General features: G+C 39.4%; 1 protein-coding gene across 5 annotated transcripts in view; it reads left to right on the top strand.

Moving 5' to 3' along the window:
* Positions 1-13196, top strand: part of VMP1 (vacuole membrane protein 1) — a 134484-nt gene that overhangs the window by 15325 nt on the left and 105963 nt on the right. For 2 of the 5 annotated variants that reach the window (XM_010339717.3, XM_074388075.1), the window contains exon 2: positions 11291-11392. In XM_010339717.3, the coding sequence (XP_010338019.1) occupies positions 11317-11392 (76 nt within the window). In that variant the 5' untranslated portion in view covers positions 11291-11316. Of the gene's footprint in view, positions 1-1670; positions 2237-9553; positions 9710-11290; positions 11393-13196 lie in introns of those variants that run through there. The other 3 variants (XM_074388076.1, XM_074388074.1, XM_074388077.1) reach the window with 3 other exon arrangements.

Below are 13196 nucleotides of genomic sequence, written 5' to 3'. Positions count from 1 at the left end.
AAGAGTTTGAGACCAGCCTGGCTAACATGGTGAAACCCTGTCTCTACTAAAAATACAAAAATTAGCCTGGCATGGTGCCATGCACCTGTAATTCCAGCTAGTTGGGAGGCTTGAGGCGGAGGTTGCAGTGAGCCAAGATCACGCCATTGCACTCCAGCCTCGGGGACGAGAGCGAATCTCCATCTCAAAAAATAATAAGAATGCGGATATTTTACAAATATGCCCAAATGCAGGTTATTTAACCTGAGGTCATATAACTTGTAGTCAGGACATATTGGCAGCTTTCAAGCACCAAGGTTCCCTCTTTGCCTGTAAAATGGGTCATGATGAAGATGATAATGAGTAAGATAAACAGGGTATGTTAATGCTAGATTAGTCACTGTTGCAGTTTAAAGACACATGCAGTAAAATACATCAGTTTTTTCTGGATGAAAGGTAGTCTAGGTACGCAAGGTGGCTCACACGTGTAATCCCAGCATTTTGGGAGGCCGAAACAGGAAGATCACTTGTTACCCAGAAGATCACTCTGAGTAACAGAGTCTGTCTCTACAAAAACAAAACAAAACAAAACAAAACAATTCTGCAATCTGGATACCCTTATTTATACTAATCATCTTTATATTGCTCTGCTAGGGTTGTCATAACAGAATACCACAGGCTGGATGGCTTAAACAACAGAAAATTTTTTCTCCCAGTTTTGTAGGCTGAAAGTCCAAGATCAAGGTGCCTTGATCAAGCAGGGTTGATTTCTGGTAAGGACTCTCTTCCTGGCTTACAGCCAGCCACCTACTGTGTCCTTACATAGTCTTTCCTGTGTGTCTCGGTAGAAGTACCGGTCTGGTACTTCTTCCAATAAGGACTGAGTCCCTATTAGGGTACCACCCTTATTACTTCATTTAACCTTAATTACCCTCTTAAAGGTAGTATCTCCAAATTATAGTCACATGAGTATTAGGACTTCACCATATGAATTTGGTGGGGGCACAATTCAGCCCATTACAAGCACTTTCACTTATAGCTAATCTGCACGAGAAGCCAGATTAGAATCAAAATATTATTTGGGAGCATGATGGCAAGATGATCAAAGGCCTTGATAATCATAGTGCTTTGTGCCCTGGTAGACAGAAGACTTACAGGCTGAATAACTTCTGCTGCACTGTGCTGGAGATAGATTTGCCGTTTTGTCTTGTTTAACTTTTCTTTTATCATAAAACCAGTCCCCTTAAATTTTTTTTTTCAGGCAGTTTAGTTAAAATTTTATGGCTATGAGCCCAGCCTAATAATGTCCCTCAGTGTAACATAAAAAACTTACAGCAACCTGTACTCCCAATTTGATTAGATTTGAGTCTTAGGCCAGGCACAGTGGCTTATGCCCGTAACCCCAACACTTGGGAGACTGAGGCTAGCTGATCGCCTGAGGTCAGGAGTTCGAGACTAGCCTGGCCAACATGGTGAAACCCTGTCTCTACTAAAAATACAAAAAATTTAGCCAGGCATGGTGGCGGATGTCTGTAATCCCAGCTACTGGGAAGGCTGAGACAGGAGAATGTCTTGAACCCGGGAGGCAGAGGTTGCCTGCCATAAGCCGTTGATTGCACCACTGCATTCCAGCCTGGGTGACAGAGCAAGACTGCCTCAAAAAAAAAAAAAAAAAGAGAGAGAAAAGATTGAGTCTTTAACTCCTAATCATATTTTGAGGCCAGCTCTTATATTACCTAACTTTTCTAGATTGAGGTTGTCCCTTTCAAAATCTCAGAAAAATAATTTTAAATTTAGTTTGCAGGGTGGAGTTGTCTTCCCAGTAGGTCAGAGTACTCCTAAGATCACCGTCATATCTGAGTCCTGCTTCCAGGTTTCTCACTACCTTGTTTTGTGACGTTATGTAAGCCACTTACCTCTGAGATGTTTATCTGTGAATAAGCAGTAAAATAGGCTTGATACTCTCTAAGGTTTCTTCTGTGATTCTGATTATTCTTACAGCATATTAATAAAGCACTTTCCTAAAGCACTATTGCAACATTATTTTGCCTTTGAAAGAAAGAATTGTCAGTAAGTAGAGGGTATTTAAGGCTGAGTGAATAGATGACATCATTAGGGAGAGCATATAAAGGGAGCAGAAAAAGGAATCTAGGACCCGGCTTTGAAGAACCCCAGGAAGTAGAGCAGGGGGAGCTGTCGAGAAATAGAAAAACGAGTATTTCAAGAAATAGGGAGCGGAAACTTGTGTTCAGTGAAGGTAAGAGGTTCAGTAAGATGCATCCTTTGGATTTGGCAAATGGAGGTCATTGGCAGTCTTGACAAAAGCAATTTATTTTTACTTGTCGGGGCCAAAGTCGTATCATAATGGATTGAGCAGAAATTTGGTGATGAGTAAGTGGAGACTGTGTTTATGTAGGCAACTCTTTTGAGAACTGTTTATAAATAAGGAGTGAAAAACGGGAAATACTGAATACTTAATTTTCTGGTGAAAATAAAGGTGTAAAGATTGATTACACAGTGAGAACAGAAGGAGCAAAGTCCCTGAGAAGGAGGAAGGGAATGATACATATATTGACATAATGGCCTTCATTAAGTAGAGGACACTGCGGACATTGCGGAGTCATAAAAAGAGAACGAATGCCAACATGGGTGGAGGTATAAATATTTTAGTTGGCTTAATAGTAAGGGGATTGGTGAATTCTCTCACTGCTTTCGTTATTTAAAAAAATGAAACAGGGCTAGACACGGTTCATGCCTGTAATCCCAGCACTTTGGAAGGCGAGGCAGGCAGATCACTTGAGCCCAGGAGTTAAAAACCAGCCTGGGCAACATGGTGAAACCCAGTCTCTACAAAAAATATACAAATTAGCCAGACATGGTGGCATGTGCCTGTAGTCCTAGCTGCTTGGGAGGCTGAGATGGGAGGATCACCTGAGCCCAGGAGGTCGAGGGTGCAGTAAGCCATGATCAGTCACATCATTGCACTCCAGGCTGGGGGACAGAGTGAGACCCTGTCTCAAAAAAGAAAGTCAGTGTTGAAAATAAGAAAGGAGAAAGGAGGGTAAAATGTTTTGGGAGTAAGAACAAAGAATGAAATAGTTGTCAGAATTAAAAAAAAAAGGTTTATTAGTAGGAGTAATCAATTTTAGTGTTGAGATTTGGCATCTTAATAATTGGGCTGGGTGAAGAAGCTCACGCCTGTAATCCCAGCACTTTGGAAGGCTGAGATGGGCAGATCACTGGAGCCCAGGAGTTTGAGACCAGCCTGCGCAACATGGCGAAACCACATCTCTACAAAAAATATAAAAATTAGCCTGTCATGGTGGTGCACACCTGTAGTCCCAGCTACTTGGGATGCTGAGACAGGGGATCATTTGAACCCAGGAGGTAGAGGTTGCAGTGCTATTGCATTCCAGCCTGTGGAATTAAGAGTGAGACTCTGGGGCCGGGCGCAGTGGCTCACGCCTGTGATCTCAGCACTTTGGGAGGCCGAGGCGGGTGGATCACAAGGTCAAGAGATAGATACCATCCAGGTCAACCTGGTGAAACCCTGTCTCTACTAAAAATACAAAAAATTAGCTGGGCATGGTGGCGCGTGCCTGTAATCCCAGCTACTCAGGAGGCTGAGGCAGGAGAATTGCCTGAACCCAGGAGGCGGAGGTTGCGGTGAGCCGAGATCGCGCCATTGCACTCCAGCCTGGGTAACAAGAGCGAAACTCCGTCTCAAAAAAAAAAAAGAGTGAGACTCTGTCTTAATAATGATAATAGGCTGTGCACAGTGGCTCATGCCTGGAATCCCAGTACTTTGGGAGGCCAAGACAGGCGGATCATGAGATCAGGAGTTTAAGACCAGCCTGGCCAACATAGTGAAATCCCGTCTCTACTAAAAATACAAAAATTAGCCGGGCATAGTGGCGGGCATCTGTAGTCCCAGCTACTTGGGAGGCTGAGGCAGGAGAATCGCTTGAACCTGGGAGGCAGAAGTTGCAGTGAGCCACTGCACTCCAGTTTGGGTGACACAGCAAGACTCAGTCATCATCATCATCATCATCATCATCATAATATAACTGGCACATAATAGACAGTTGATATATATTTGTTGAATTAAGAATTTGAGGCTGGGCAAGGTGGCTCACGCCTGTAATCCCAGCACTTCGGGAGGCCAAGGCGGGTGGATCACAAGTTCAGGAGTTCGAGACCAGCCTGACCAATATGATAAAACCCCGATTCTACTAAAAATGCAACAATTAGCCGGGCATAGTGTCACATGCCTGTAGTCCCAGCTACTCGGGACGCTAAGGCAGAAGAATCACTTGAACCCAGGAGGTAGAGGTTGCAGTGAGCCGAGCTTGTGCATTGCACTTCAGCCTGGGCAACAGAGCCAGACTCTGTCTCAAAAAAAAAAAAAAAAAAAAGAATTTGAAGTGGCTGTGTAATTGTATGATTTTCTTGAGCTATGTTCAGCTACTTAGACACATCATAAGAATGCAGGTAAGCCGGGCGCGGTGGCTCAAGCCTGTAATCCCAGCACTTTGGGAGGCGGAGGCGGGTGGATCACGAGGTCGAGAGATCGAGACCATCCTGGTCAACATGGTGAAACCCCGTCTCTACTAAAAGTGCAAAAAATTAGCTGGGCATGGTGGCACGTGCCTGTAATCCCAGCTACTCAGGAGGCTGAGGCAGGAGAATTGCCTGAAACCAGGAGGCGGAGGTTGCGGTGAGCCGAGATCGTGCCATTGCACTCCAGCCTGGGTAACAAGGGCGAAACTCCGTCTCAAAAAAAAAAAAAAAAAAAAAAAGAATGCAGGTAATTCTGGAGGCACTGCAGTTTTACAGTATGTATGATTAGGGGAAGAAAAGGCAAAGTAATTGAGGATGTTTTCAAGGGAATTTTGAAAGGCAAGGAAAAATATAAAATCCTTTACAAAATGGTTAAAATGCAGAAAAGCTTTGAAGTTTTTATAAGCTTAACTATTTAGAATACTAGTGCATAGTTCTTCTAGTTTGGTTGTTTCATACTTAGGATAGTTTTAACCATACTAAATGGTCAAAATGCAAAAAAAAAAAAAAAGTTGGGGGGTTTGATGCTTTTATAAGGTTAACTGTTTAGAAACTCAGTGGCTTTCTTGTTTGGCTTTATGCTATAGTTCCTTCTTTTGGGAATGAAAAGTTGTTTTTTAAACTGCAAATTTATTTTGTTTGTGAAAAAGTAGACTGATGAAAATAACTTTGTTCCCTGGGTAATTTATTATAAAACAAAATTTCAGACTACTATTTTATGTTTTCTAGGGAGAATTTTGGAGAAGGAAATGTCAGTATGCTGTTCTTTTTTAGCACATTGTGTAAGAACACATTATTTGCTCAAATGAATATCCCTGTTGCAATGGCTTAAAAACAAAACCTTCAAATAATTGTGCGATACCATTGTTATGAGTATGAACTCATAGATCCAAAATGTTTTGGATAAAACTCTTTATCTTTTGAAGATGACACTATGGGAAAGAGTAAATAGGGGCAAATGAATTCAATTGTCAGTGTTTTGTTGGGGAAAGGTTTTAGAAAGTTACTTGTAATGCAAACCCTTTTGTGTCCTATTTATCTTTTCATTACAAATTAAATAAAGTTTGCTTACTGTGATATAGATGAATGGCTGGCTTTAAAATATCTTAAATATCTTATATGTAATATTTATTATATATTTAGATATCCATAAATATTTAAATATCTTTAAAATAGCTTTAAAAGATATTGCCTAGGATTTGGCTGAATATGTTTTCACATAGTTTGTTTGTTTGCTTGTTTTGTTTTTGTTTTTGTGATGGAGTACTGCTCTGTTGCCCAGGCTGGAGCACAGTAGCGTAATCTCGGCTCACTGCAACTTCTGCCTCTCCTGGGTTCAAGCCATTCTCCTGCCTCAGCCTCCTGAGTAGCTGGGATTACAGGTGTGAGACACCATACTCAGCTAATTTATGTCTTTTTAATACAGACAGGGTTTCACCCTGTTGGCCAGGCTGGCCTCAAACTTCTCACCTCAGGCGATTCACCTACCTCAGCCTTCCAAAGTGCTGGGATTACAGGCTGAGCCACCATGCCTGGCCAAACCCTCCTAGTTTTAAGTATTTGCAGAACTTAAGTATAGCTTCAAGTTAAATGACTGGCTGGTGGAAAATCATTAACTTTTTTTTTTTATGGTTCCATTTCAAACATCCTTAATTGATTTTTTTTATTAATAAAATTCAAATTTGTGAAGTAGATTTCCATTTTGTAAACCTATTGTGATGCTCTAGTATCTTTGGTTTCTGTTGTTGTTTTGTAATTGCTTGGGCTACATTGTCTTTTGGCAGAATCTTCACACAAGAATGACTTAAGTTTGCAGGGTCAAACTTTCACCTTCTGTGAACTCGTGTGATACATTGTCCTCTGTGCTCTCATAGTACTTTCTTCCTGGTGGTCTTCATCATAGGTAGTATATACTGAGGTCATATGAAAGGTGAGGCAATATATTAGCATTTTACATACATTGCCTTGTTTAATCCTCAACCCTCTGATGTGTGTCATGTTATGTTATCTCTGTTTTACAAATTAAGGAAAACTGATGTTCAGGGAGATTTACAAATTTCTTTAAGTTCATAGAGTAGTTACTTGTGAAGCATGAGTAAATCCAATTCTGTTAGATTCTTAACACCTGACTAAAACATTGTCTTTTCATCTAATTTTATTAAAATACCTATTTCATCCCATTCTGTTATAATTGATTTGTGTTCATTTGGCTTCTTTACCAGACGGTGATCCTCTTGAGAACAGGGATCTCTTTATCCTATTCATATTTGTATCCTCAGTGCCCATTGGAGACCCCAGACCTTTATAAATGAGAGCTAAATGAACAACAGTGGCATCACTGATATGGTAACAATGAGGCGTGTGCTGTGAAGTTGTTTGTCTAGTTTAGGCATTTTGTAGGTTTACTACCTCCTACCCTTTTGATGTATTTGTAGTCATACATGCATGCATATCAACAACATACATATGCATACATAGATTTTTTCATCTACACATCAGTCATTTGATTGAAAGCGGCAATTACTGTCCTCATTTTGTGAATCTGAAAAAATCAAAGCCTAAAGAAAGTAAAACATTGCTTAAGATCATACAACTAGTTAGTGGCAAATCTGGGATCAAATCCAGATTTTTCAGATTTTAAATCTTATGATTATCTACTCAAAGCTGTCTATACCAATAGAAACCTATATTTTATTTCTTGATACGTTTATTTGCATATTCAGCAATGATTTGTAGTCTTTCACTTGTTTTCCTTTATGAGGCATACATTTTGAAAATAGTTACAATAGAGTTTAGTCAAGGGATAAATAAGCATCAGATAACAAACTGTAGGAAGATTGGACCACACCCATGACCATATCATATTCTGATCAGTTAAATATAAATCTAGCATGACTCTTGGCACATACAGAGTGTTCAATTAATATTTGTTGAGTGAATAGGTAAACAAACCTTATATAAGCACCTTATAAAGTGATTTCATGAGTTTTCTTTCTTAATAATATAACCCCCTAACTTATATATCTGACTTTGAATTCTAAACTGTCACTGAATTTGCTCATAAAATAGAAAAATTTGAGCCACTTAGCCATGAGAATACTCCTAATACTCTTGGGTCCTCTATTAAATATAGAGAAAACTGGATAGTGGCTCATGCCTGTAATCCCACCACTTTGGGAAACTGAGACAGGAGGATCGCTTGAGACCAGGAGTTTGAGACCAGCCTGGGCAACATGAATGAATGAATGAATGAATGAGAGAGATTTGTAGAACAGTATACCATTATTTTTCTATGAATATATTATATATATTTATAACATGTTTCTTATGAATATATTCCTATGAATATTTGCAAGTTTTGATAGTTCCTGCTGGTGACTGTTCTAAAACAGCTTTATTGAAACATAGTTCACATACCATATAATTCACCCATTTAAACAGTATATTCACATCTATGCAACTATCAAAACAATTTGAGAACATTATCATCAACCCAGAAAGAAACTGACAATTTATTGGCAGCCACTCCCCATTTTTCTCCAGCTAATCTGCTAATTTACTTTCTGTTATTATGGATATGCATATTCTGGGCATTTCATATAAATGGGAATCATAACATGCAGTCTTTTGTGACTGGCTCATTTCGCTTAGCATATTTTCAACGTCCATTGATGCAGTAGCATGTATTACTACTACATTTCTTTTTATGGCTGAGTAATATTTCATTGTTATATATAACGTATACTATATTTCCTATATCCATTCATCAGTTGATAAGACATTTGGGTTACATGCCGGGTGCTGTGGCTCACACCTATAATCCCAGCACTTTGGGAGGCCGAGGGGGGCGGATCACGAGGTCAGGAGTTCAAGAACAGCCTGACCAATGTGGTGAAACCCCGTCTCTACTAAAAATACAAAAAATTAGCCAGGTGCAGTAGCAGGCACCTGTAATCCCAGCTACTAGGGAGGTTGAGGCAGCAGAATCACTTGAACCTGGGAAGCGAAGGTTGCAGTGAGCCAAGACCACACTACTGTACTCCAGCCTATATTTTCTCTTTTGAGGATCTGACAGATTGTTTTCCAAAGCCACTGGACTATTTTGCATTCCCACCAGCAGTGTATGAGGGTTCTGATTTTTCCACATCCTCACCAGCACTTATTATTTATTAGGATAGTTTTTATCTACTTATTAGGATACTTATAAAACTATCCTAATAGGTATGAGATTGTATCCCATTGTGGTTTAATTTGCATTTCCTTGATGGCTAAAGATGTTAGACATCTTTTTATGTGCTTATTAGCAATTTGTGTATCTTTGGAGAAATAGCTGTGCAGTTCCTCTGTTTATTAATTGGATTATTTGCTTTTTATTACTGAGTTTTAAGAGTTTACAGTCTAGATACAAGCTTCTGGCCAGGTGCAGTGGCTCACACCTGTAATCCCAGCACTTTGGAAGGCCAAGGCGGGCAGATCACCTGAGGTCAGGAGTTCGAGACCAGCCTGACCAACATGAGAAACACCATTTCTACTAAAAATACAAAATTAGCTGGGCATGGTGGTGCATGCCTGTGATCCCAGCTACTCGGGAGCCTGAGACAGGAGAATCACTTGAACCCAGAAGGTGCAGGTTGCAGTGAGCCAAGATTATGCCATTGTACTCCAGCCTGGGCAACAAGAATGAAACTCCGTCCCAAAAAAAAAAAAAAAAAGACACAAGCTTCTTATGAAATATATGTGATTTGTAATTACTTTTTCCTGTGGATTGTATTTATTTTTATTTTCTTTCTTTAACAATATTTAATAGGAAGTTTTTTGTATTTCTCTCTCTTTTGTTTTTGTTTGTTTGTTTGTTTGTTTGTTTGTTTTTTGAGACAAAGTCTTGCTCTGTCTCAAGGCTGGAGTGCAGTGGCGCCATCTCCAATCACTGCAACCTCCACCTCCCTGGTTCAAGCGATTCTTCTGCCTCAGCCTCCCAAGTAGCTAGGATTACAGGTGCCCACCACCTCACCCAGCTAAATTTTGTATTTTTCTTTTTTTTTTTGAGGTGGAGTTTCGCTGTGCTTGCCCAGGCTGGAGTTCAATGGCCCGATCTCAGTTCACCACAACCTCCACCTCCCAGGTTCAAGCAATTCTCCTGCCTCAGCCTCCCGAATAGCTGGAATTACAGGCATGTGCACCATGCCTGGCTAATTTTGTTTTTAGTGGAGATGGGTTTTCTTCTTGTTGGTCAGGCTGGTCTCGAACTCCCAACCTCAGGTGAACCACCTGCCTCGGCCTCCCAAAGTGCTGGGATTACACGCATGAGCCACCATGCCCAGCCTTTTTTTCTTTTTTTTTTTTAAGCAGGGTCTCCCTCTTGCCCACGCTGTAATGCAGTGGCACAATCATAGCTCACTGTATCCTTGATTGAACCCCTGAGCCCAAGCAATCCTCCTACCTCAGCCTCCTGAGCAGCAGAACTACAGGCATGGGCCACCACTCTTGGCTAATTTATTTATCTTATGTAGAGATGGGATGTCACTGTGTAGCCCAGGCTGGCCTCAAACTCCTGACCTCAAGCGATCATCCCACCTTGGTCTCCCAAAGCACTGGGATTATAGGCATAAGCCACTGCACCTGGCCCCAGTTGTCTTTTTATGAGTCTGGGCAAGTTTTAATATTGTATTAAGGACTCAGTGTTTTAGTGTTTATTGAAGTGATATGCTTTTTGAGGAGAAAGTTTTACTTTACTAACACCTGAAGAATGGTACAATCACAGGCAATCTGGTGTTTGTGTAGGACAATTGTGCCAGCACAGTTTATATGTTGTATTATAGTGATTTAAAGTAAAAGCACTGATAACTGTAGTATGAAGAATGATATAGAGTACATTTAACTATCTTAAACATTTCAAATTTGTATTTTCTTTGCCCATATCATTTTATTCAGTAGAATTGTTTCCTAAATAAAACTGGTCTGTGATCTTGGATTTATGTATCAACATTTCTAACATCTTTCGTAGTATATTCTATTTTTATCTGATAATGTTAAAGAGAATATGAAAGAAATGGTAAAAAAATAAAAATGGGCCAGGCACAGTGGCTCATGCCTGTAATCCCAGCATTTTGGGAGGCCAAGGCGGGTGGATCATGAGGTCAGGAGTTTGAGACCAGCCTGGGCAATATGGTAAAACCCTGTCTCTACTAAAAATACAAAAATCAGCTGGTCATCGTAGCATACACCTGTAATTCCAGCTACTCGGGAGGCTGAGGCAGGAGAATCACTTGAACCTGGGAGGCGGAGGTTGCAGTGAGCAGAGATTGTACCACTGCACTCCAGCCTGGGCAACAGAGTGAGACTCCCTTTCAGAAAAAAAAAAAAAAGATAAAAATGATAAGATTAATTTGGGATACATAGTGCTATGATATTAAATTGTAAATTAGAAGGATGTTAGACCTTATAGTGTGTTAACATTTGAAGGTGCTAGTGTTTAATATCCTCCTTCTGTGGACAAATTACCTCCAAATTTTAATCTGGAAAATCTCTGAAATAACTACTAGGAAAAGATTTACAACTAAATGGCTTTTATGTTTTTGCTATTTGTATTAAAATATCTATACAAATTGTTCAAATTTTGGTTATAAAAAACATATAAACACATATTGTGTCAGTTATTACTGTGATATTATTCCTGTATTCAATTTTATTCAATCGTGGCTACACAGCAGAAGTTTGTAATGTATTGCTGGATTTTATTTTGCTGTATTAGCTCCTCAAGAGTTACTGATCTGTGAAATGGCAGAGAATGGAAAAAATTGTGACCAGAGGCGTGTAGCAATGAACAAGGAACAACATAATGGAAATTTCACAGGTAAATTTTGATGGTTTGGAGGGTGGAAAGCTATGGGTTTAAATTACACACTTTTCATTGGAATAAAATAGAGATATATTACTTCTTATATTTTTAATCTTATATTAATATCTTCTTAGTAAATTAAATTATGGGTCAGGGTCTATAAGGTGATTTTTCATAGTGATGTCAGAAGCAACCCGGCCACAATCATATAAGCAATGTTCTAGGTATGAGATTATTACTTGTTAATCTTCTGGTATGGTCAGTGTTTATTTGGCTTTGCCCAGTGTTCAGTTTTATTGTGCTATTTTGTAACTCTAGAAGTAGATTATAAACTTATTGCACTGTTCTTAAATAGACAGCTCTCAAAAAAGTTAGAATGTGAATATTACTTTAAAATTTATTTTAAAATTATAGCTTGAAATAAACTTTTATTTTAACCAAATTGGAATTTGTGGTAAATTTCAGTATATTTGACTCCTGTTTATAGAGTTGTCCTAAAAATGATGACTTTTATTAATATGAACGATTTAAGTAGAAACTTTCCTTCATGCCCTTAAAGGAAAATGAAAAAAAAAAGTTTTTCTTTTCTAGTAATCATACTGTTTTTTTTAGTTTCTGAATTGTTTGACATCTCAAACACATTGCAAATAATACTCTAGTGTGATAATATTATCACAGAAATTCTCTTCTTTTAGAGGAAGTGCAAGCTCTCTGAAATAGTAGTTTTCATTTGTTTGTTTTGATTACCATATTGCCTTGCAGAGGACATTTTCCAGCACTGATCTGACTTTTGGGTTACTTTGATCGTCAGTAAACTTGGCAATTTCACCAAACGTTTTAGGATTTGGAGATAGGCATGGCATGTATCATGGTGTCTTCCCATCAGGAGCTTTTGTGTGCTATTTTTTTCTTTCCTTTTAGCAAGCACATACATTTGTATATTCTTCCTCTACTGCTCACTCCATTGGAATTTAAAATTAACGTTAGCATGTCATACTTACTCTTTTGTACAGTGTTTATTTTACTTAATATTTTAGAGATTGTGCTATAATTGTACAGGAAAAACTTATTCTTAGGTTGGGTGTGGCAATTCATGCCTTTAATACCAGCTGTTTGGGGAGGCCAAGATAGGAGGATTGCTTGAGCCCGGGAGTTTGAGACCAGCCAGGGCAACACGGAGAAACCTGATTTCTACAAAAAAATTTTTAAATTTGCTGGTCGTGATCATATGCACCTGTACTTCTAGCTAGCTACTCAAAAGACTTAGGTAAGAAGATCGTTTGAGCCCGCAAGTCTGCAATGAGCCGTGATCATGCTACTGCACTCCAGCCTGGGCAACAGAGGGAGAACCTGTCTCAAAAAAAAAAGTATTCTTTATTATGGCTGCTTAGTATTTCATTCCATTGTATGAGTGTGCTATACTTTAATCACTGTTCTGTCTTCTATCAGTAATATTTAAGTTATTGATTATTTTTTGTTAGTACAAATAATGCGTCAGTGAATAAAGTTGTGCAAGTCATTTCACCTTATACCTAATCAGTCCTAGAAATGGAATTACCGGTTTACAATGTATATGCATTTTGTGCTGGGTCCAATGGCTCACGCCTGTAATCCCAGCACTTTGGGAGGCCAAGGTGGACAGATCACTTGAGGTCAGGGGTTTGAAACAAGCCTAGCCAACATGATGCAACCCCATCTCTACTAAAAATACAAAAAAAAAAAAAAACTAGCCAGGCATGGTGGCAGACACCTATGATCCCAGCTACTTGGGAGGCTGAGGCAGGAGAGCCGCTTTAACCAGGGAGGCGGAGGTTGCAGT

The sequence above is a fragment of the Saimiri boliviensis genome, chromosome 17, assembly GCF_048565385.1.
Source record: "Saimiri boliviensis isolate mSaiBol1 chromosome 17, mSaiBol1.pri, whole genome shotgun sequence".
Taxonomy (NCBI): Eukaryota; Metazoa; Chordata; class Mammalia; order Primates; family Cebidae; genus Saimiri; species Saimiri boliviensis.
Note: the sequence above shows the minus strand (reverse complement) of the source record. Positions and strands in the feature narration are given on the sequence as shown.